Below are 26,259 nucleotides of genomic sequence, written 5' to 3'. Positions count from 1 at the left end.
CTGTCTCTATGTTTCAGCCCTGTGATAGTCTGGTGACCTGTCCAGGGTGTATCCTGCCTCTCGCCCGATATCAGCTGGGATAGACTCCAGCCCCCCCGCGACCCTCAAGAGGATGAAGCGGTTAGAAGATGAATGAATGTCGATTTGTGAGGTATGACCAGGAGAGGGCAGTACCAGTGATGCTGAGGGAGGACTGGAGGCGGGAGAGGGAGAGGAGAATTGCGAGACTGATGGTGTCAAAGGTTGCTGTCAGGTCAAGACGGATAAGGATGGAGTGGTGACCAGAGTCTGAGATGTGAAGGTGATCGTTAATGACTTTTGAGGAGGGTGGTTTCTGTGTTACGCTGTGAAGCCGGATTGAAATGGTTCAAACAGGTCGTCGGAGGAGAGGTGGGCTTTGAGTTGAGAGGCAACAGCACGTTCCAGTAAAAAAAAAATTGTATTGTATTTATTTGCAATGGGATTGAGAGCACAGGTGGAGTTTACATTCCAGCCATCAACTTGGACAGTTCCACTGGGGAGATGGGGGAGAACTGAGTCAGAGGCTGAGGCTGAGTTTGGGAGTATACCATGGGGCTGAGTGTGTGAATGCAACTGTTTTGGTTTTGAGAGGAGCTATTTGGTCAAGACAGGAGATGTGTATGCCATTATAGTAGCTGACAAGGTCGAAGGGATTACTAAACAGCGGGGGAGGAGAGGCAGACGTTACATTGGCAAGATTTAAAAAATCATATTGAGGTTAATAAATACGATGTGGTTATCGCTATTTTTTGTACATTTACTAACATTTTGAAAGCATGGAGAGAGTAAGAGAGCTGTACAACCACACTGACAGCAGAAAGATTTTTTTTTATCATACTTTTTTTATTGTTTCATTTTAAAGCAATGACAAACCAGATGATAATTACAAGCATTGTGTACATCTGATATAACAAAAAATATATAAAAATATTATGAAAGAGAGATATTCAAAACATGGGTGTAAAAAAGCAAAAACAGATAAACCAGGAACAGAAAAAGAAAATAAATTAAAATAAATAAATAAAATAAAATAAGAATAAATAAATGAATTAAGAAAAATACATATGCATATACACATATATATAAGTAATAAAGACACATATGGACAATATGCATAATGCAAAAATCTACATTAGCTGAGATTTAACAAAGCCATAAAGGAGACAATGTTTTACATTAACAAAACATAAAAATCTGTCAAAAAAAGAGAAACCGTGGGAACTGTGGAGTTAAAGAAAATGGGAAATATATCTTACTGCATTGCACTATGTATGAGGAGGAAAGGGAAAGACTGATTGATGAAGTCCCAGTGGCAAGGTGGGGATGGAACTTGATGTGGTTACTGGGAACAGAGGGAGAGGTAGAGGAGGTAGGACCAGGGCTTTTTACTTTCTGAAATGCCACAGGGTTAATGAGAAGGATTAAAGATATAAGGTACATTCATATGATGTTGCACACTTTTGTATAAACTCTAGGTGGAGGTATGCATTTTAAAGTTATTTGCGATCCGCCAATAAACCGAGAGAAGAAGAAGAAGTAAGAACCCGTTGATGAGCGGAAGGAAAAAAATTACTCACTTTCACTGTCGGAACTTTAACAGTGTGACACATCCAGCGGAAGTAAACAAAACAAGCGCTAGCTGCGTTAGCTCCACGGATGTGTGCATTTAGCGGCGGGATGATGGTGTAGTTTTCGACAATAAATAGTTAGATGTAATTAGACAACAATGTGTTCAGTTGAGTCTCTGAGAGAGTTTGTCAACGAGCGACTAACTGCTGCTGCTGAAGAAATATTGGGAGTTTTTAAAAGAAGCATCGTCGAGTACGAGGAAGAGATCGATCGTCAGCGCAGACTGTTGGATATCGTTTTGAAGCCTGAAATAAAGTTACACAGGACAGGTGTGTAAAGTTGAATTAGGACATATTTACTGTGGCGTGTGTATATTTGCTGTAGCATGACATTAGTATGCTGTTGGTGTTGTTGTGTGTCCCTCCAGAGCTCCCACAGCAACATGTGTGTAAGGAGGAGGAGGTTGTCCCTGAGCAGCAGCTCTGTATTGAGGAGAGGAAGTCCAGTGTGGACCAAGAGGAGCCAGAGCCTCCACAGATTAAAGAGGAAGAGGAGGAAGTGTGCAGCAGTCAGGAGGGAGAGCAGCTTGTAGTGAAGCAGGAGACTGATGGCTTCATGTTGACTCCTGCTGATGAGGAAAGTGAGCAGAGTGAAGATCAGACTCTGGACTTCATTCATGATGACACTCAAAGTGCAGCAGAGAAAGAGTCTGTATTTAAAATGCCAGTTATAAGCTCTGTGATATCAGAAGCAACCGGTGAGCACCAGCTGCTCTGTCACAACTCTCATGTAGCTGAGAGCCAAAATCAGAAAGGAGGACATCATGGAGATTCGAGATCAGTCTCACCAATAATGTGTATAACTCTACCATGTCAAATATTCACGGCAAAACTTGCACAGGTGAAAAGTCTTTCAAGTGTGACACTTGTGGGAAAGCTTTCAAGTACAAGTCTCAGTTATATAATATCCACCTGAGAATCCACACAGGTGATAAGCCATATTCTTGCAAAACATGTGGGAAAGATTTCCGCTATAGTAGTTACTTGTTAGCCCACATGAGAAACCACACAGGTGAGAAGCCGTACCTTTGTAAGACCTGTGGGAACAGATTCTGTGAGCTGTCAGTACTGAAGAGGCACATGAGAATCTCACACAGGTGAAAGGTCATTTACTTGTAAAGTATGTGGGAGAGCTTTCAGATGTAATGGTAACTTGAAAGTGCACATGAGAACCCACACAGGTGAGAGGCCGTATACCTGTGAAATATGTGGGAAAGATTTCAGAATCAGCAGTAACTTGACAGTCCACATAAAAAGAACCCACAGGTGAAAAGCTGTATCACTGCAACACGGGTAAAGTTGGAAAACATCGAAGAGATATTAAGATGAATAGTGTCTTGTTGGTTCACATGGAAAGAGTCCCTGGTGACAAACTATATTCTTGCATTACATGTTTTCTCCTTTCATATGACTGTATCACTTATATTTCTGTAAGTAGCTTTTAAACAATCATAATCTCTTGAATCAAGGAAAGTGTTAATTTCACAGTGAGTGCAATGTAATTAAAGTAATCGTGTAAAATCGATGGTTTTGCCAAATGTATATTTATGAAACACTTTTAGTTTAAACTTTAACATCCACCTACAGGGGATCTACACCCATTTTCAAATTTTATACTCATTAATGCTATGTTTTTCTAAGACAATCCAAAACCATCAATATGACCAACTCACTCCCAAATCTTAAGTGCTTTTAAAGCATCACATGTGGCATAGCTTTTTAGCACAGGTGGACTTGGGTGTGATTTTCCCCAGTGTTGCCATGTGTTAACACATTGTTTACAATTTGGCAGAATTTGAAAATGTCCTCCTGCAGCTCTCCCGTCTCTGTCCTGAGTAGTGTTGTCACGGTACCAAAATTGGGACCCACAGTACGATACCAGTCAAAGTATCATGGTTCTGAGTATTATCACGATACCACAGCGAAAATGAGGCAGATGTGCCTTTTGTCATTTATAAAAAGATAAATCACTTTTCTATAATACATCAATGATATTTCAATGGAATAAATTACTTATTGACTTATTCATACTTCAAAAACAGCATCAATGAGTGATTAACATAGGGGGGATCAAAATAAAATAAATAAATAAAATAAAAATCAACCAGCCACCCTCCTCCCCTAATAATACCATTATCCATAACGGGAAGGATTGAAACAATTAAAATGAATGTTCTGCCAGAATTTGTTTTTCTATTTCAGAATTTACCAATATTCATCCCTCATAATAAGTTCAAGAGGTGGGATAGATTATTAAGTATGTTTATCTGGGGAGGAAGAAAAGCACACATTAAACTTAAGACAATTAGAAAAAGTAAGCTATCTGGAGGATTAGCATTGCCAAATTTAACAAACTATTATAAAGCCGCTCAAATAAAAGCAGTCTTAGCTTGGATGAATAATAACCATATTGCCAAATGGAGAAAAATTGAAGTTTCACAAATGGAGAGACCACTGAATGACCTAATATCTTCTAGAGTATACTACCAAACTCTTGAAAAAATAGATAATGCATGTATAAGAAATACTTTTAAGTACGTGGCTACAGGTAACACAAAAAAACCAAATCCAAACAGATGTAGAGTGGCTAAGAGAAATTGCGACAGATAGAGATTTTGAACCAAATAAAATGGACAAATCATTTAAAAAATGGGCTGAGAAAGGCTTAATTAGATTTAGCCAGTTTATTACAAATAAGGGGAAAGACACATTTGAGAATCCATCAAAAAAAATTTACCTTCCAAACTTACAATTCTAAAAATATCTACAGGTAAGAAGCTAAAGATAAGAATATTCTGGGACAAATATATAAGATCATCCAAGATGGGGAGAAAGGAGAGAGACTAAATGCTTTGGCCAACTGGGAAAAAGAACTACATATAAATATAACAGAAGAAGAATGGACGGACATGTGCACAAATACTTGGGAAACATTATATTCCTCTTTTTGGAGGGAGTTCTCATGGAAAGTTCAATTAAGATATTTTAAAACACCTATCATTCAATCTAAATACAATAATGATAACAGTGCACGACTGGCGCAACTGTGGAGAAAACCAAGCTAACCTCACACGTGCTACATTCATGCCCAACATGAAAACAGTTTTGGTTCAAGGTAATGGAGGAAATGGATAAAATATTTCAACGTAAACTGCTTTTAATTCCCAAAAATATACTTTTAGGGAAACCCCTCCCAGACATTGACTAGTCCAACAGATAGATACCTCTATAGAATATTAAGGATAACAGCGATCAAACAGATCAAAAACTGGCTGAATCCAGTGGCACCCCAAATAGTGAACTGGAAGGAAACAATCAATAGTATTTACATCATAGAAATAATAACTCATAAGAGAAGGAATTTAGGTGAAATGTTTGATGCTAGGTGGGAAAAGATCACAAAGACTGATATAATATGAGAAACCAAAAAGAAAGGGGGGAAAAGAAGGAAAGAGAAGAAGAAAAGGGGGGAAAGGAAAAGGATAGGAAAGGAGAAAAAAAGGGGCCCTGTATACTTGGACGAAGGGTGATTTATTTATGGATGGGACGAGAAGTAGTGATGGATATGCATGTGCATTTATCATACCTTTTTATTTTCCTCTTAGGAAGGGAGAGAAGAAAGACGAAGGAAAGGGAGAAGAGAAGAAAAAGAATGGGGGAAGGTAGAGAGGAAAGGAGGGAGGAAAAGGGGACAGAGAGAGGAGAAGGGGAGATGGTAAGATAGGGACGGGAGGATGAGAGAAGAGGGAGAGAGGAGTAGGAAAAGAAAAAAGGATTTTCTGCACGGGCAATTTTTTTTTTCCTTTATACCTTTTTTTTTTAGAACATTCTGCTTATTTTGTTTTATGTTGATTATGTAAAGATGTATCTGGTTGAAAGCATCAGTCAGAAAGAAAATGAATAAATAAAAAGTATAAAAAAAAAGAGAGGGTTGTGCATGAGAATAGGAGCAGGCCTAGTCTTTTCATTCGTTTATTGAAGCAACTGGTGCAGGCACTGGTGTTGTCACACTTAGACTATTGTTCTGTAATTTGGTCCAGTACATCAGGAAGTAATTTGAATAGGTTACAGGTAGCCCAAAATAAAGCAGCTCATTTAGTCCTTCAATGTCCAAACAAATGTAAGTACAATGAATGATCGTTTAGCTTGGTTAAGTGTAAAATGCAGGGCACAATATTCACTAATATGTCTTATCAAGAACATAATAACAACAAAAAACACCAGAAATATTGTACAGGACTTTAGCTTTTTTTTCCGATACACACTATGTCTGAGGGTCGGTTTTTGTTACCCCTATGTAGAACTAATTTAAAACAGAAAACAATGCATTACAGAGCAATGGTGGCATGGAATGAATTACCATTTTTTCTGGTCTCAGAAAGTAATGTTATGAGTTTTAACAAAAAAGCTTAAACTATTTTTTATTTACCCAGCAGGTATGACAGAATATTTTTACTGTTTATATGTTGGACTTTATATATCAGGTTGGAAGGTGTAAAACTGAGCTATTTGCTTCCTTTTTATTATTATGGTAACTCAGAAAATGCAATGTCAAATGATCCTTAAGAATGAATTTGAAATGAATTGTCAGCATGTAGAGCTACAGTATTATTTGGATTAGGTTTTGAGCAGGTGTCTTGTGTCGTGTTTGTTTGTGAGTATGAATGTAAATGTATTTTATGTTCACTGCATTTTTGGTTGATAAACTTGGTGAGACCCCAGGAAGAGTAGCTGCTGTTAAGTTCCAGCAGCTAATGGGGATGTAATAAATAAATAAATAAATAAATAAATAAATAAAAGCTGTTTATTACAGTGTTGTTTGATTTTAGAAGGTTAGCTACAGAGCCTCACCCCTCACACACACCAGCCAACCAGGCTTTATACTCTCTCGGTAGTCACATGATTGTGAGCGTGCCGAAGCAGGAATCGAAACTGTCTCAGATCACTTCTGCTTCAAAAGATCAACAGTGTGTCGAGCAAACTGGCTCGAGCGTAACATCACTGCATGAATGATGAAAAAACATCATAGTATAGTACGTCGGCAAAAATCATGCAAAAACATCATAGTATAGTATGTTGTCAAAAATCATAAAAAAAACGTCATAGTATAGTATGTTGTCAAAAATCATAAAAAAACGTCATAGTATAGTATGTTGTCAAAAATCATAAAAAAACGTCATAGTATAGTATGTTGTCCAAAATATTATAAAAAACATCATAGTATAGTACGTCGTCGTCATGTCCCCATTAGCTGTTACACCTGGAAGCAGCTACTCTTCCTGGGGTCCATTAAAAAAGGACATAAAATAATCAAATGTACATAAAATAAAACTAAATTACAAATAATATGAAAAGCTGCATAGTACCCATAATGACAAAAGTCTCACCAACTATATATAAAGAATAGTTATAAAGAATAAACAATCATTCAAGAGAATAATTATAGAATACTAATTATAAAAGAACAATAATTATAAACAGGATAAAAAAAAAAAAATTAAAAAAAAAAAAAAATCATAATAATAAAAAAATCAAAACAAAACATATTCAATACAACAATAACGAGGAGGTCGCAGCCTGAGCACACACCTCTCTGCATCAGCGGCTCCACAGTGGAGAGGGTGGACAACATCAGGTTCCTGGGAGTGTGGAGGGGATCACTGGAGTGTCACTACGCTCTGTCCAGGAACTTTGTCAGAGCCGATGCAGGAACAGAGCTCTGAGCATCATCAGGGATCCTTCACACCCTCTCAACAGGCAAACGCTACAGCAGCATCACATCTAGGACCAGTTGACTGCTTAACAGCTTCCTGCCACAGGCTGCTGGGATGCTAAACAGTTTAACTGGACTCCATGCACCCTATATACTCATGCTCACACTGCAGAGCTCTGCACATGGTCACTGTAAATACCAACTGTCACTTTTTCTGAAAATGGTCACTACTGATGTGTGATGTGTCATACTGGACTTCTAGTTTGTGATTTATTGCTGGATAGTTTGGGTTTTATTGTATTTTATTGATGTCTATTTTACGGTATTAGTATTTATTAATTTAGTGTTGAAAATACCCCCCATTTACCTGAATTACTGTTGTATGTTTGGTGAGATGGGCAGTATCATAATATTACTGTATAACAGGATATTTAAAAGTCCTGAAGGGAAGACTTACAGTATGTTGACCATCACAGGTCCAACTACTGAGATGCAGTGTAAAGGCGATGTAGTGCACTGCACACACCACCAGAGGTCAGTCTCTCAAGCAGGACACATATTTCCTGTCTATTTATTATTTTATGGGACATAAATATTTAAATCCAACAAGACTAATCTACAGAATAGTTTAATAATGTAACAGTAATATCGGACTAATTGCCTATTAGAAACACAGCGTTGAGGGTCAGACGGTGACGGATGTGTGACAATCACTTTTATCACCAGCTCAGCTTTTACAATATTTTTAATACCACCATCATGTGCAGTGTATCTCAGTGAAATGTGAGAAAGATACTAAATAAAAGATACCGCCCAAGCCTAGAGACGATATCTCTATTAAAAGACGAGACATTTAAATGTGTCTATAGACTTTATTATCTACCATCTTAAAAACACATCTGATGATGAGATGAGTCTTAAAAAGAGCGTCCCAAAAGTCATCCTAAATATCTGAAACTTAAAGAGTTATAAAACAACTCTAACGATCAACGTGGATGATTCATCAGAAAACTGTCGAGCAGACAAAAAACATGTTATAGTGTCACAGGTATGTTTGTGTGTGTTTGTTTCTTTTGCAAACATTTGAACACAGAAACATCCAAAACAGTCTCAACACACAGTTTGACATTTTTCATGTTTTATTTAATCGTTTGGATATAAACAATGAAGCAGTGCCTGAAATTACATGATACCTGCAGGAACATCATCAGCTGACATAAATATGTTTTCAATGCACATTTCCAATATGACAGTCAACAACAGCATACCTAATAAAGTGGACACTGAGTGTATAGTTCAGTGTGTAACTGTAGCTGACAGACTCTGGCTTAGCACCTTAACAAATAAAAAGAAGCAGTACATGTTTGTCCCAATGATCAATATCAAAATAAACAATAAATCCCATTATATTTCGCTTTAGCTCCAAAATATTCACATTTCTTTGACAGCGTGACAGCAGGCTTTAGTTCAGTGAAGTCTCATGTTTCTGTTAATGTCCATGTGGAGCTCAGTTAGGACCTTTAACAACTACAAGCAGCAGGATCATATTTGGTCAATGGACTACATTTATATAGCACTTTATATCACTATATATCAGTTACTCCCTCTGCTGCCAGACGTGTTGTCCGACAACCTCTGAGGGCAGAAGAGTTGTTGTGTTGTTCAGAACGTCCACACTCACAGACCCAGTGAAAAGTCAAGTTTCCAAATGAGGCTCAAAGTTTAACAGGATTTCCAGAAAACCAGCAAATTAAATACAAAGTCCTGTGTGTTTCCATGCACTAATGTTCTGTGAATATTTGGAGTCATCACTCAAGATAAACAGCAGATGGAGCTGATTCTCCATTAAACCATTCACAGAAGAAGAAGACACAAGATGAGGGAAATAAAAAGAGCTTCAGTCAAACCTCAAACGATGGAAAGATGTTCAGATTACAGGTGAAGTTTGTGGAGGCTGAAGCTGCTCTGACTGACTGACTGAGTCATTGAGGGGTTTTCTCTTCTCGCTGTCTGCAGGAAGGAAAACAACAACAGGTATATTAAAGAAAATCCAGACTGACTTGATCCTACCCTGAGTGTAAATACCAACAGAATGATTCATGTCAGAGAAGATCAAACAACTGTCAAGACTCTAAACATGAGATACATATAAAGAATCTGTTGTGTTGTCTGCTCATCATCAACATGTGGATACTGTAAATTATTTTAACTTACCTTTATTACAATTTGGTGTGAAGCAACCCTTGTATACAAGCACAGCCAGAACAACACCACCAACCAAAAGAGTGCAGAGAACTGCAACAACAACTGCAACAACAATGCCAATCCATCCAATAGAAGACCCTGAAACAGAAACAAAAACATTAACATTAACCCTGAGAGTGTAACTGTACATCATCTCCATCAGACTGGACATCACAGTCTCCACAAAGAGAACAGCTGAAGGTGTGGATGCTCCTGAAATGTAAACTCTAAAGCTGTTAGCAGATAAAAACAGCAGTGGGATGAATGTCAGCAGGAACAGTGATGTCAGCATTGATCTTATGGACAGTTTCCTCCTGCTTGGCTGCACAGCTCACAGGTTGCTTCTGGTTTTGCTCTCAGTAGTGAGGAGGGTGATGTTGGAGCATCGTCCTCTTTCTGACACGTGTTGCTCATTAGGAGGAAGAATGTTTGAATCACTGTCCTGCCTCCTCCACTTCAGCCTGTTTACATCTGACTGCTGCTACACAGCTTCTCTACACCCTGAGCTCAGGCTCACAGGTACAAGTCAGTCATGGACTCTGGATTAACTCCTTGTTTTATCATACTTGTTGTTAGAGCTAATAAAGCTTTGTTCAAAGAAAATATGACACATCCAGCTCAACATGCAGCTGAGCTACGTTTATGTTTCACTGAGCAGGAAAAGTACAATTTACCTGAGTGTTTCCATTTTATCACACTTTATATAGTAACTAGTTACTTTGATCTCACACACAAAACATGTGATCGACTTCATAAAACACTTGTTTAACATGTGATGTATATTGAGTGAGAGTTAAACTGTGTGCTGATGTTTGTTGATTCATGTTTTCATCATCACGGTTTGACAAGTGGAGCTTGAACACTAGAAGTCATTTGACACCAGTGTCATGTCAGATCATTCTCTATTAGCTCTTCTACTCACTCTGAGCAGCTCACATATTGTGTTTTCTGTAGAGAACAATCAGCTCCTCCACAGTTACATGGACTAGTTAGTATGTGCTCATATTTCTAACAACAACAATCAGAAAGCTTTTCATTCCCAAAATATTATGGGAATTAGAGCAGACAACAGTACAGGCCTTGTTTAGTTCATGTTGTGCTCTCAACTGTAAAGTAGAAACAGACTGTAGAGAAAAGGAGGTGAGAATCAGAGCTGACCTTCAGTCTGTGCATGACACTGAAGAAGGGAAGGAAATTACATTTGGCTTCTTTTATGCTGTCATATGGAATAGTTTGTGTTTTGATACTATGAGTGTGACGCTGCACAACACTTGTCAATGTTCATCATGTGTGTCCTCAAATCTTTCCTCTGAAACATGTTTACAGACAGTAAATGTAACACTGTGAATGTGACTGCACATCATGTACAGCACATATCGTATTAGTGTAGAATCACAGCTGGAGATCATCGTCACAATGATTCATGATGTTCATGCTCCTAAAAGGTGAATTCACACTCAACACAAAGTTCACTTTTGTCTCCATTTCATCTGTGAATCTGTCTGTTGGACTGTTTTTACACTTTGTGTTTATTCAGCACTAAATACTGACGACACAGACGTTAGCTACAGCTGGCTGACAATGTTCACACTGACTGTGTGTTTGTAACAGTTCATACTGAAGTAGAAATGTATTATAGACTCCAGTTCTTTCTGTTATTTCCCTCCAGACTCTGATTCTTCTCTGATCTCTGTAGATTCATGAAGTGGAATCTCGGTAAAGTTTTCACTCAAATTAAAATATTTCCAACTTGTGCAGATATACTCATCCAGATTTCCTTTGTGTCCAGTCTGAACACAGTTTTAAAAGAATTAACATGCTGGCAAACAATAAAATAATTTGAATATGAAAATGTAATTAGAAGTATCTCACCACTGAGAGCCGCAAACGTCTTGGCTTCAGTCTGATGGTTGATTTCCTCCTGTGTGACCACACAGTGATAGTAGTCAGTCTTGGTCACAGTAGTTTGGAGGATGATGTCATAGCTGCCTCCTCTGTCTGTGACCTGTGGTTCTTCAGCAGGAAGTTTGTTTCCAGAACTGTCCTTCCACTCTACTTTAGGTTTTGGAGAAGCACCTCGAACAACACACTGCAACAGCATCCCATCCTTTGTTTGCTTAAGTATTGAGACGTATGGCTCTGGAGCTGCACCTATGAACACAGAGAATAAGTTTAACATCACTTGTTGTGTTCGTCCTTTCTATGCGTGTAAATGAGTATTAGAGAGTGTTTAAGAAGTAGAAAAACATAAATAACAAAAAGAAACATAAGACAACAATATGAGCCTCATTTTCATTTCACAGCATTATTTCACACGCACATTTAATTTCTACCAAAAGTTTGGAAGTTTAGAGTTTTTTCATTTTATGCCACATTTTTTCTGCTAAATAAATCATGTAAAATTTGTTGTCTGAGATGTAGACAATATTTTATGACTAGTTTGATTTTCTACTAGTACAAATTTGTCTTGTGTCCCAGGACATCAACTGATTTACGTAAATACAAAAATACATAAAAACAATTAACCAAAACAACATTAAACCTCACCACAAACTCTACAAACACATCAGACGTTACAAAAAGCAGATGCAGTTCAACATATGGATCGTTCCTTATTACATTCAGTGCCTGACTCAGGTACACTGAGGCTACTTAGAAGTCCTACTGTGATTTAATAAGTTGACAGACTGAGGAACAAATGAGTTCATCAACCTGTTCAGTGGAGCCTGTGGGACTCTAAATCTCCTGTGTGATGGCAAAATGTAATTCTTCAAATAACGTGTGAGAGGGGTGATATTATGAGCCAGAGACAAAATTCTTTGAGTAAACGCAGCTTGAAAACTTGACTCAAGTGTTTGACCCACAATCTTTGAGCAGATACGCAGCAGTCTAGCTTTAAGATGAACAGAGAGACGACCAGGGGCCCAGCTTTCTCTGGGGCCCTGTGACTCAGTCATGTTAAAACTCACAGCCGTTCATTCAGCAGATATTTCCATATGTTATACATAATGTGTCACTTGTTGAGCCAAGCAAACCTATAAGTCTAATAAAACACACAGTAAAGCCTCTTTGTCACACAAACTTGTTGTGAAGAACAAATAAAGAAAACAGGTTGAAGTCAAGTTCAAATGTTTCAGCACCAAGGACAGCGCCGTGATGATGTCACAGCCACATCTGTGGTGTTACTGCAACGCCACATAGAGCCACAAGGTGGTGTCTTCTTTCTGTTGTGTTGAGACTGTACCATTCACTGACTCCACACTGCATCACACTCTGTATTATAGATTATATCATCAGTAACAGCATCTGTTTGTTTGATCCAAATCACCTCAGTCTGCTAAACAAGTAAATCCATTCTTGTAGCTCACTACAAATATGATCTATATGTCAACTCCAGGATAAAGCAGCGTCCACATAGATGCCCAAATATTTACAGGAGGAAACGTGTTCAGTCTGTGTGTTATGGACAGTAACTGGTGGAAGATACCAGTTCACTGGAAGACCAGAAATTACTTCTTGTGTCTTCTTTGGATTAATAATAAAATATAAAACAGGAGATTTAAAAGCATGTTCACCTGTTGTGTTATCAGAGCTTAGACTGTGTCAGTGATACAGACACTCAGTGGTCACTTTATTAGGTACACCTGTTAATTCACAAGTCTCCACCGCACCTGCATCACTGCATAGATCACTGGTTCACAACCCGGGAGACAAAGCTTCACAGGAGCCTTCTTGATTTTAAAGGGTGTAAAAAACATTACCTTTACAAATATACAGTCCTATATCTCAGCATTTATTTCTGTGAAGAAAACTAAATTAAATTGTTATTTTTATACTGAAGATTATTATTCTAGGTATAAGCTTCAAGAATAAAACTCTCCCAGGATCAGGGCACAGTGAACACCTGAACTAAAGCTTTATTCATAGAGTCTTCACTCTCTGATAAAAAGCCACGCTCAGCAGTTAAAACAACCAAAGAGTTAATAAAACAACGGCCAAGCATCAGAGAGAAGAAAACACTGATCTGTCAACAAAGAAGTCTGTTAAAAAATACATGACACAGACAGAGAATTGTGTTAAAAGTTCCTAAAATCATCAGTAAAACTCATCGCTGACGCAGAATTCACAGGAAATATTCTGCTCAGAATTCATCCAAATCACTGGTTTTACACAAACTTCCTGCAGTTATTGTGTTCACTGTTTGGGTTCTGTACTGTTATTGTTATGTGATGAATATAATATGAAATATCCATAAAACAGCTCACTTAGTCAGGGGTCGTCAGTTTACTCAGGGATAGAAAAGTGGTTCCCTGAAGGAAAAAGCTTGGGAACCACTGACACAGACTGTCACTCCTGACTAAACCACTCCCCCCAAGATTATATAACTCCGCCCTTCAGACCTGTGACTCTCTTTTCCCTCCAAACCACTGGTTCCCAACTGGTTCAGCCACTGGGTCCAGATTTCTCTGTAGTCATTAGTTCAAGGTCCACACAGTTTAATATATTCAGTGTCATACTTGTGTTTGGACGTGTTGTCAAGCTAGTTTTCTGTCTCTGTCAAGTAGCCGTCTGTTATTCACTCATTCAAGTCACTTGCGGTCCATTCAGAATGGACCCACTTTTGGACCAGGACCCACCAGTTGGGAACCACTGCTCCAAACCATGCCAGGCAGGACAAAGAGAGAACTGATGTGTAGGGCTGTACCCGACTCAGAGTCATGTCAGTCGGATCAGATCTGGCTGTTTTTCTTCCAAATATAAAGTTGTAAAGGTTGAACGGGGCTCAGCGGGACGTTCAGTGTGACAGCAGCATTCATGTAATATAGTAAACAAGCTAACGGCAGATCTGAAATGCTCAACAACATTTTACGCCGACACCAGATATCAAACAAAAGCCAGCGACTGTGTCGTATTAAATATCTGTGAGCTGTAAATTCACCACTTCTAAGCAGAAGACAGAAGATGATGTTATCTCAGAGTCTAAAGGCCTTTGTTCACTAAGTCCAAAACTTTCATCCGTCATCAAAATTTTCGTAACAGGTTTGATTTCCTGTGTTTTCCTCATCCGTCAGAGTCTTTAGAGACATTTGACCAAGAATCAGTGAAGAAAATGTGGCGGCGGGACACAGCCGCGATGAGACAGAGGAACACACAGAATCATCTCATAACTCAGACAGCTACTTTCAACAGGTCAGATAGTGATATTCAGGTGGATGATGATGAAGAGGAGGAGGATGAGGGCCGCACACAGAATGTGGAGGACAGCTCCGCCCCTTCATGCAGCTGCGGTGCCAAATGACAGACAGGAAGTGATGTCAGTCAGGTAGGTAACTCCAGTGGAGAGAGGCAAAGGAGGAAATGTGTCTTTGAACACAACAATAAAACTCATCAGACTCAGTGTGCAAAGGCCTTTATGGTGGAAAGTGTCTCCTCCTCTGTGACGCTGCATCGTGTCCACAGCTGTCTGTACCAAAGAGTAGAGTGAAAGTCAAGAGCGCTCACTCTGCAGCAAAATCCAGGGACCAAAACATCCCCACAAGTTCACTGCACAGCACAGTGACTAGAAAACACAACAAGTGCTGGACTTGAAGCAGTCTCACTCAACTCAGGTGTTTCTGACTGATGATTCAAATCTCCATCTTTCAGGGGGCGGCCCTACTGATGTGAGTGTTATATGGACGTTTTCACCTTTATAATGTTTCACTCTGTTGATCCTGTATGTGTTATTAGTATCTGACAGTTAACAGACTGTTCTGTGTTTATTGTGTTCAGATTCCTGAGTTCAAGTGTTTGTGAAGAAGAAAAAAGAGGATGCATTAATGATGTAAGCTGAATGATAACCTCATTTACTACTATTATTATTTAGTTTTAATACTATGCAGGTCTGTAATATTTGCTTTAAATATTCCTTCCTATAGAAAACATCATCTGACAGCCACCTCTGAACTGTTCACTCCCCACGCCTACAGTAAAGTGTTGAACCAGCTCCCTGGATCCTGTGTTTAAATGTTCACCCCAACATCAGATGTTCTGTGAGCCAACACCAGCACAACTATACAGCTGTTTCAACACCTGCACAATCTAATGCAATCCAACATAACTGTTCTACCATTAAGTTTACTCTGATGATGCCTGTAAAGGTTTTTACACTGTCACAGAGACGGAGCACATTTAAGTCCCGACCCACCGGAGGGGAAAACAATTCATCTCTCTCCATTGACTCTGTATTGTGTGAAGGTTCCTCCTTGTCATTTACGTCTGCTAACAAACAACAGAAAAATGCCTTAAAGCTGCTGTGTGGTCACACGCACTACCAGCATGGTGAAGAATCCAGAACTACGTTTTTACAAGCTGCTGAACCAAAAAACTGAGGTTTAAGCAATAAGATGTGACATCAGCAGGAAGATGTGAGAAACCTGTGAGATCCTGACACTCAGCGTGACGACATGCAGCAAACATTTTGTTCATGTGACCAGACAAACTGTGTATCAGTGGCTCCTGATCTGTTTCCTTAAGGGACCCCTTTTCTGTCAGTGAGTAAACTGAAGACCCCTGACTGACTAAGTGACATATTGTCATGGATATTTCATATATTTGATGCGTAACAACAACAGTACACAACAACTGATGAACTGGACAATTAACCCAAATAGTGAAACACAATAACTGCAGCAGTTTGTGTCAAACCACTGATTTGGATGAATGTTGAACAAATTATTTCTGGAGTCCGATGATCCCAACAGAGCTAAAAACCAAAGAAGTCAAAAGTTGAGGTGATGTGATAATGAAGCAAAACTCTATCTGCTAAAGAAGATGATGTGTTATGATGAGAAGCTCCACAACAGCCTCTAAACCAGAGGTGTCACAGTCATGTTAGCACACGGGCCACACACAGTCTGATCTGATCACAGGTGGGCCGCACCAGTAAAACCACTGCATAATATCCTATAAATAACAAACACCTCCAAACTTTTCCCCTTTTGTTTGTTCAAAGAAGAACATTTTAAAAACACTTATCCATTTACAAACACATGACAAACAGCCTGTGATGTCTGCACAAGACTAAATGGAACAACAATATTTCTCAGTGTTTCCACACACGACGACTCACTGTTACTTCATGTGCATTTTTCTACACATTTCCACTCCTGTGTCGTAATCCTGACGTCACCACGCCAAAGTAAAGTGAAAGTAAAGACCTGTATTCTGGTCGAGGGTGAAAAAGCCTCCTCAGCAGCATTTTACATGAAGAAAGCTGCTCAGTGTTTAACTTGCTCCTGAAACCTGGCACCTCTCAGCCTTCACAGGTGCATCAGTATTAGGTGTGTGAGGTCATCCAGTGGGCCGGACTGGACCCTTTGGTGGGCCGGTTCTGGCCCCCGGGCCGTATGTTTGACACCCCTGCTCTAAACAGACTTTCAGCTGAGGTTGTTTTGAAAACTGATATTTCTATGGATGAACTAACTCACAGGCTGACGTGGGGGAGACGTCCTTAAACCTACATTAACTGATGTTTTTGGCCACTTGGGGGCAGCAGAGACAAGCTGAGAACACAACATTGAAACATCATCATCTTTTAAGTTGGTCAACTTATTAGTAAACAGTTGCTTATTTATTTTATAAGTTATCATTCATTAGGAGTCATGTTTTTATCCACCTGATGAATGTGAGGAAATATTTACTCTTCTTTCAGCTCTGTTTCTGACCGATGATGATGATGATGATGATGATGATGGAAATACGTGTCTCTTCAGCTGCTCAATGCTCCACCATGTTCACCAGCTAGTCGCCAACGTTTCCCGTTGACTGTGTTGTGCTGGGCAGGTCCTGTAGTGTACAGTGGGTTTATCAGAGCGTTACTGATGAAAGCAGCTGCCGACTGCTGGAAACAACACTGACAGGAGCCCTGAGAGTGAACCAAAACAGTGAGCTCAGAGACACTCTGACGCTCTGGAGAGCTGAGGTCAACTGCAGAGTCAGGTGATGATCCTCTGTGGGGTCGTCACTAGGAGCGACTACTGTCACAAACAAACAGCCTTGTGATCCATCCTTTATGTTACTGCAATGTTCAATTATAATAATAATGTGAATTTTGCCTCAGAGATGAATTTTCCTCATATTTTTAGTCAGTTTCTTTAATTGTTAACAATCACACACACACAGACCTGTCTTTATTTTAACTCAGTGTTTTCTTTTCCCTGGTGTTTGGCCATTGTTCTATTAGCTCTAACAAAGAGTGAAGACTCTGTGAATATAACTCGTGTTCAGGTCTTCACTGTGCCCTGATCCTGTCAGATTGTTTTAAGTTCATATCTTAAATAATCTAAACTTAAAAATAAAGAAACGTGGCGATATCTTTGGTCGTGACTCTAAAACGATGGTCCTATGTTACACAGTGAGACAGGTTCAAAGATGGCTGATGTCACAGTCTTGTGATCAAAGACAGCCTGGGATAAAATTCTAACAGTGTCAGAAATTAGGGATGACCATCTCACTGTGTGACTGCTGTTACCACCTACGTCTACTAACCAACCAATAGAAATGCAGCATGAAATGACGCACTGATCAGCGCTAAACCCAAATAAACAGACAGACAGCAGCTCGCCATGGAGGCAAAACACACTAAAAGAAATGTGTGTGATTCCAGCAAAGAGTTGTGGAGTTGTGGCAGCAGAAGCCTTGCCTGTATGTGTCCTCCAGCTCTGACCATGATCGCGTAAACAAGGTGAGGCAGCTAGCAAACACACACACACACACACACACACACACTGCAGTATATAGTGCCCACTAAACTTTAAGTTATTTAATAATGTGAGCCTCTATGTTGAGCTTCACAGGTGGAGAAGTAATAACCTGTGCAGCATCACTCAGTATGTGAAGCTGTTGCATCGTACGTCGTAGCCTGTGATTCAGTCGGCGCTGTCATCGTACAGTCTGCAGACATCAAACCTGATGTCGTACCCAAGTTTATCAGATCCATGTCGTACAGTGAAGCTGCACTAAACTTATACGATGCTAAAATCTCACAGTCTGTGGGAGGCTTTACACCTCTTAAAATCAAGAAGGTGTCACGACCCCCTGTGAAGCTTTGGTGACCCCTAATGGGGGTCGGGACCCTCTGGATGGGAACCAGTGATGTAGAGGTTGAAGCTAACTAAGCTATGTAAGACCTGGTTTTAGTCTTTGTCCAGTTAAATGATGATCTCACCTGGTGATTGGATCAAACAGTTGTAAATATCAAAGTATGTCACTGCTGGTCGTTCAGTGGGATCATTTCTCCAAGATAAGGAAGGTGAGGAGAAGACGACACTGAGACAGAGCGACAGGATTCAGTCTGTCAGAGTAACTTTTCCTCTCTGGTGGACACAAGGTGATAAAATAATCCTCTGACATGCTGATATCTGGTGTTTTTAGTGAGCTACAGACATTCTGTCAGTGTTTCAGTCCTCAGTTTCATATTGTGGTGCTGATAGTTTCCCCTCAGGTGGGTACAGCTGGCTGACAATGTTCACACTGACTGTGTGTGTGTAACAGTTTAGACTGAAGTAGAAATGTATTACAGACTCCAGTTCTTTCTATTACTTTTCCTCTGATCTCTGCAGATTAATGAAGTGGAGTCTCAGAGTCTGAGATCTTCCTTCAGACTGGTCTTTTTTCTGCAACACTGAGCAGATTCACTTTGTGTTCAGTCTGTACACACATTAAAATTGTGAAAACTGATGACACATGAATAATAAATATATAAAGATTAAAATGTCACTGACCAGCCATATGCAGGAAGGTCTCAGTATAAATCTGATGGCTGATATTCTTCTGTGTGGCCACACATCGATAGCGGTCAGTCTTGGTCACAGTTGTGTTGAGACTAATGAAAAAACGGCCGTCTCTTTCTGTGACCTGTGGCTCCTCAGCAGGAAGTTTGTTTCCAGCACTGTCCCTCCACTCTACTTCAGGTTGTGGATTACCATTAGCTTCACACTGCAGCAGCGCCCTATCCTTTGTTTGATCAAGTATTCTAAAGACTGGTTTTGAAGCTGCACCTGTGGACATAATGACATATGAATAAAGGACAATTACAGCATTAGAAATGTAATATCAGTTATATATCGAGTTTTGTTTTCTCTGTTTGTAAATGTGGTTTACATCGTCAAAGAAAATCGCAGAGAAGTAGAAAAGCACAACAGGGGAAGACATTTAAAATATTTTAAACTTTTTAACTTTTATACTCACTGATTTGAAGTGTTTTTAAACTGATATCAGACCTGTGGAGCCAAACATCACATACAGGTGACAGGTAGACAGTGACGTCAACAAAATCAGGACTCACCTGGGATGCTTTCACTTAATCTGTTTTTTAATGTTATAAAACGCGGAGGTTGCACGCGACCCAAGTTTTATATGAAAAAGTAATAAATATCTACACTACATATTTACATGTTGACGGCAGAAGTCATTACAGACATATTACACCTCATATGAAACCTTAAATGTTCGTTTTTCCAACGGATTTAAGAATCTGATTACAGGATTTACGACATCAGAACAGTGACGTCTTACTTTACGGCAGTAAACAGTTAGCAGCTTAGCTGTTATCCTGTCTAGCCGCAGTTAAAATGTATTTATAGGTATAAAACAGACATTTATAGACAAACAGGAGCTCGTTTTAAACAACAAAATCACACCGATTCAATTTACCTCGTTTACGTTCAATCGGAAGTAAAAATAACGTGAATAAAAGTCGATTGTGTCCCTCGTTTAGTTTTAGCGCCGCTCGTCAAACTTCCAAAACAACGTATTTTCAGTCCATTTAAAGTATTGACAAAAGATTTGACCAATCATGTTCAGTCTCTCTGAAATCAGGAAACGCCCCGAAAACACATAAACCAATCAGCATCTTTCTACGACATAAAGGGACGAAACTAACGGACTTTAAACTCAATCAACCAATCAGAGGAGAGCATCTCTAAGTACGCTCCACGGGTATCTTATTGACAGCTGGTTTCATCCAATGGGAAGTCAGCACCGTGAAAACACGGTGAGTTTGGAGCCACTTAAATTACCTGCCTGACCATATATGGAAGTTACTGTATGTGGACTTCCTGTGGTAGTGGGACACCCACATAACAGAGAAACTTTATTTATATGTTTATGGAGGCGAGATTCAGTGATAATAAATATGTAAATCTTTATTTAAATATTAAAAACATCTTTTTATAGTCACATTTAACACTTAGGGACATTTTTTCAGAATCATAAAGAGATTCATTTTCATCATTTGCTAACTTTGAAAAAGTTTTTACAGAGCTCTGGAGTCCTCTGCTGGAGATGCTCTGTACTGCACTTTCTAAAATATCTCACACACACTTCTGTCAATCAACCTCAAATTTGGTACACACATTACAGACAAGTTGAGGGACAGATCCTGTGAATTTCAACCTGATGGCTCTTATTACGACTGATTTACTGTATTTAAAATATGAAGTTAAAGGGTAAAAAACAAGAAAACTTCTATTATTTTATATTTAATATTTTACATATTGAACTCTGTCAGAGTCTGAAGTGAGATCAACACACCTGATGAAACCTACTGAGTGTTTGTTTTACAGTGATGTAATTTACATGTATCAGCTCCTCATGGTCCTGGTATTATACAGTTTAACATGTGAAGGTATTAAGAGACACAAATGCACATAATCAAAATGACCCTCAAGAGGTTAAGACACGATCTAGAAGGCAAAACAAAACACATGTTCAGATGCAGCTGAAGCCTTTACAATCAGAGAGACAGAAGAGATGATTTCATCAACTATAAACTGCTGAAATTTCATTAAATTAGAGGAAATATTTAATAACATTTTCTCACCAACAACAAGCTTAATGTGGAACGTTTGACGTGGCTGAAGAAGTGGAAAAACACAGGTGTAGTCTCCACTGTCGGCCATCTTTGTATTTCTGATGATGACAGAGGCGTTGCCGTGTTTCAGTTCTTCTTGAAAATGAGAGACTCGACCTTTGAACTCCTCACTCTGACCTGCTCGCCCGTTGTTGTAATGGATGCCTGCATCATAAAAGAACACCTCCTTGTTTTTTCCATCTTTCTGAGCAGCTTTCTTCCAGTCAAACAGTTTTGACTCAATGTTCTCCTTGGTGCTGAGGGAACAGGGTAAAATAACATCTCTGTCTTGTTCCACTGTGACGACTGCTGGACCTGGAAGATACAAACATGTATTAATCAGTGTGTTTACATGCAGAGTGACGTGCACAGATAATTTGTGGGGCAGATGCTCAAATGTAAAAAGAGCACCCCTTCCTACTAATAATCTTTGTGTGCTCCTAAAGCTGCCCTGCAGGGAGGTTTCTGTGTGTGTCTGCAGGAACCAGAAGGCTCTTGAGCCTCAGTACATACAGTACATTAGTGCACAGTAACTTTGTCCTCAGAGAATCTTTTGCACTGCCCTGCAGATATTTGCACATTTTTACATTTCCTTTAACACATATTCATAATTTCTTATCCTGAGTTTTTATGCTTCATATTTCTTTTCTCTAATCCACATTTCACCTACTAGTCTAGAAACAAAACAAGAGAGAGTGATGTAGGAAACAAGAGAGAGTGATGAAGGAAACAAGAGAGATTGATGAAGGAAACAAGAGAGAGTGGTGAAGGAAACAAGAGAGAGTGATGAAGGAAACAAGAGAGAGTGATGAAGGAAACAAGAGAGAGTGATGAAGGAAACAAGAGAGTGATGTAGGAAACAAGAAAGAGTGATGAAAGAAACAAGAGAGTGATGTAGGAAACAAGAGAGAGTGATGAAGGAAACAAGAGAGAGTGGTGAAGGAAACAAGAGAGAGTGATGTAGAAAACAAGAGAGAGTGATGAAAGAAACAAGAGAGAGTGGTGAAGGAAACAAGAGAGAGTGGTGAAGGAAACAAGAGATGGTGATGTAGGAAACAAGAGAGAGTGATGTAGGAAACAAGAGAGAGTGATGAAGGAAACAAGAGAGAGTGATGTAGGAAACAAGAGAGAGTGATGAAGGAAACAAGAGAGAGTGATGTAGGAAACAAGAGAGAGTGATGTAGGAAACAAGAGAGAGTGATGAAGGAAACAAGAGAGAGTGATGAAGGAAACAAGAGATGGTGATGTAGGAAACAAGAGAGATTGATGAAGGAAACGAGAGAGTGGTGAAGGAAACAAGAGAGAGTGATGAAGGAAACAAGAGAGATTGATGAAGGAAACAAGAGAGAGTGGTGAAAGAAACAAGAGAGAGTGATGAAGGAAACAAGAGAGAGTGATGAAGGAAACAAGAGAGAGTGGTGAAGGAAACAAGAGAGATTGATGAAGGAAACAAGAGAGAGTGATGAAGGAAACAAGAGAGATTGATGAAGGAAACAAGAGAGAGTGATGAAGGAAACAAGAGAGAATGATGTAGGAAACAAGAGAGAGTGATGAAGGAAACAAGAGAGAGTGAGGAAGGAAACAAGAGAGAGTGATAAGGGAAACAAGAGAGAATGATGTAGGAAACAAGAGAGAGTGATGTAGGAAACAAGAGAGAGTGATGAAGGAAACAAGAGAGAGTGGTGAAGGAAACAAGAGAGAGTGATGAAGGAAACAAGAGAGATTGATGAAGGAAACAAGAGAGAGTGGTGAAGGAAACAAGAGAGAGTGATGAAGGAAACAAGAGAGAGTGATGAAGGAAACAAGAGAGATTGATGAAAGAAACAAGAGAGAGTGGTGAAGGAAACAAGAGAGAGTGATGAAGGAAACAAGAGAGATTGATGAAGAAAACAGAGAGTGGTGAAGGAAACAAGAGAGAGTGATGTAGGAAACAAGAGAGATTGATGAAGGAAACAAGAGAGAGTGATGAAGGAAACAAGAGAGAGTGGTGAAGGAAACAAGAGAGAGTGATGAAGGAAACAAGAGAGAATGATGTAGGAAACAAGAGAGAGTGATAAGGGAAACAAGAGAGAATGATGTAGGAAACAAGAGAGTGATGTAGGAAACAAGAGAGTGATGTAGGAAACAAGAGAGAGTGATGAAGGAAACAAGAGAGAGTGATGTAGGAAACAAGAGAGAGTGATGAAGGAAACAAGAGAGAGTGATGAAGGAAACAAGAAAGAGTGATGTAGGAAACAAGAGAGAGTGATGAAGGAAACAAGAGAGAGTGATAAGGGAAACAAGAAAGAGTGATGTAGGAAACAAGAGAGAGTGATGTAGGAAACAAGAGAGAGTGATAAGGGAAACAAGAAAGAATGATGTTGGAAACAAGAAAGAATGATGTAGGAAACAAGAGAGAGTGATGTAGGAAACAAGAGAGAGTGATGAAGGAAACAAGAGAGAGTGAGGAAGGAAACAAGAGAGAGTGATAAGGGAAACAAGAGAGAATGATGTAGGAAACAAGAGAGAGTGATGTAGGAAACAAGAGAGAGTGATGAAGGAAACAAGAGAGAGTGGTGAAGGAAACAAGAGAGAGTGATGAAGGAAACAAGAGAGATTGATGAAGGAAACAAGAGAGAGTGGTGAAGGAAACAAGAGAGAGTGATGAAGGAAACAAGAGAGAGTGATGAAGGAAACAAGAGAGAGTGATGAAAGAAACAAGAGAGAGTGGTGAAGGAAACAAGAGAGAGTGATGAAGGAAACAAGAGAGATTGATGAAGAAAACAAGAGAGAGTGGTGAAGGAAACAAGAGAGAGTGATGTAGGAAACAAGAGAGAGTGATGAAGGAAACAAGAGAGATTGATGAAGGAAACAAGAGAGAGTGATGAAGGAAACAAGAGATGGTGATGTAGGAAACAAGAGAGAGTGATGAAGAAAACAAGAGAGAATGATGTAGGAAACAAGAGAGAGTGATAAGGGAAACAAGAGAGAATGATGTAGGAAACAAGAGAGAGTGATGTAGGAAACAAGAGAGTGATGTAGGAAACAAGAGAGAGTGAGGAAGGAAACAAGAGAGAGTGATGAAGGAAACAAGAGAGAGTGATAAGGGAAACAAGAAAGAGTGATGTAGGAAACAAGAGAGAGTGATGTAGGAAACAAGAGAGAGTGATAAGGGAAACAAGAAAGAATGATGTTGGAAACAAGAAAGAATGATGTAGGAAACAAGAGAGAGTGATGTAGGAAACAAGAGAGAGTGATGAAGGAAACAAGAAAGAGTGATAAGGGAAACAAGAAAGAATGATGTAGGAAACAAGAAAGAATGATGTAGGAAACAAGAGAGAGTGATGTAGGAAACAAGAGAGAGTGATGAAGGAAACAAGAGAGAGTGATGAAGGAAACAAGAAAGAGTGATGTAGGAAACAAGAGAGAGTGATGAAGGAAACAAGAAAGAGTGACGAAGGAAACAAGGAACAAAGTCATTTAGTTCATAGTGATGACTCAGTCTTATTATTTCCTGCTCAATCAAAGCTCTCAGTCAGACTCTCAGTGACCCTCAGGCAGCGGACACACACACACACACACACACATACACAGATAGATTTTATATTTCATCACAAACATCAGAGATGTTTCTGTAAATATCGATCAGGTTTGACTGGAAGAAGCTTTGCTGGGAAACAGAGGCGCATTTCTCTCTGCAGGATGGACGACGCCCCGCTAAATACTGCGCAGCTCTATGATCCGACTGTCATTAATCAGAAGGAGGCTGCAATTCACCGACATCACCAAATATTCATGTGTCATCATTATTAGGATAGAAATATATATATGTCACATCTTCCTGTTCCTGATGTTGATGTTCAAATGGAGCTAAATGCGGATGTTGCAGGTGTTATCGTTCTCCACCCACCGCTGATAAACTTGCCACTATTCTGTTTCCACACTCCACATCTTCACACACTTTTCATCCACTCACATACAAAACACTTGAGTCTAAACATTCATGTTCTCACCGTTTCCATCAGCTGACGTCATTCCACACCGAGTCACGAGACAGAGACACACGACAGGAAGAAGCTTCATAGTTGTTGAAGTCACCTGAACATTAAACATCACTTTAACATCACTGTAACGGCACTAACGGACATTTAACGGCTTCTGGCTGCGACACACACAAACCGACACACTTTGGATTTCTCTGCTTCAGAGACAACTGCAGCACTTCCGCTCTCACTCCTTCACAATAAGAGCGTCAGTTACAATATGATGACCTGTGAAATCAGGACCTAAACTGTATAAACTGTCAGAATATATGGCAAACGGATTCAGATAATTTACTGTAATAAAAGTACTTATACAACACAGTATAAATACTCCACTAAAAGCCAACAGGCTGGCAGGTGACATTAAATTTACACCCTCAGGAGATACAATTTCTAATTTGGAAAAATACAGGTCAAGTTTAAAAAAAAATAAAATCATGAAACTGTATTTTTTAGCCAGGATACATTAGAAAATAGCAATGAATTAATTTTCCACAATATTTATATGTGCCAGCCCATTTAAGGGTTAAGTAAGAGTGTATTATCAGCAAAATGTATTCAAAGGGATTGTTCAGATTTTTTGACGTGAACTTGTGTGGGGTACCTGTCTATAGTCAGAGTGTTACCTACAGTAGATGTCAGACAACACGCCTCCAGTTTGGAGAAACAGGCTGGAGTCTGACATGGAGGCTAAGAAATGTACTGCTGCGGACAAGATTAGCAATAAAACATATTTTA

At 39.3% G+C, this 26,259-nt stretch overlaps 1 protein-coding gene and 2 long non-coding RNA genes across 3 annotated transcripts; 1 reads left to right on the top strand and 2 right to left on the bottom strand.

Annotated features, from left to right (window-relative positions):
- The first annotated feature begins 1,263 nt into the window (after nt 1-1,263).
- Nucleotides 1,264-6,453, top strand: LOC117256692 (uncharacterized). The gene is made up of 2 exons (XR_013492209.1): nt 1,264-1,919; nt 2,018-6,453. It is a non-coding gene; the product is annotated as an uncharacterized LOC117256692 (long non-coding RNA).
- A 2,030-nt stretch (nt 6,454-8,483) lies between these two features.
- LOC144464512 (uncharacterized) lies at nt 8,484-9,698 on the bottom strand. Its single transcript, XR_013492210.1, has 2 exons — nt 9,577-9,698; nt 8,484-9,372 (listed from the first exon to the last, which is right to left on the bottom strand). It is a non-coding gene; the product is annotated as an uncharacterized LOC144464512 (long non-coding RNA).
- An 11,414-nt stretch (nt 9,699-21,112) lies between these two features.
- On the bottom strand, nt 21,113-25,709 carry LOC117256875 (CD276 antigen homolog). Its single transcript, XM_078171739.1, has 3 exons — nt 25,492-25,709; nt 21,470-21,814; nt 21,113-21,332 (listed from the first exon to the last, which is right to left on the bottom strand). The coding sequence occupies exons 1-3, from the start codon at nt 25,589-25,591 to the stop codon at nt 21,313-21,315; spliced, it is 465 nt and encodes a 154-aa protein (XP_078027865.1). The 5' UTR covers nt 25,592-25,709; the 3' UTR covers nt 21,113-21,312.
- Nucleotides 25,710-26,259: the final 550 nt, after the last annotated feature.

The sequence above is a fragment of the Epinephelus lanceolatus genome, chromosome 1 (genome assembly GCF_041903045.1).
Source record: "Epinephelus lanceolatus isolate andai-2023 chromosome 1, ASM4190304v1, whole genome shotgun sequence".
NCBI lineage: Eukaryota > Metazoa > Chordata > Actinopteri > Perciformes > Serranidae > Epinephelus > Epinephelus lanceolatus.
Note: the sequence above shows the minus strand (reverse complement) of the source record. Positions and strands in the feature narration are given on the sequence as shown.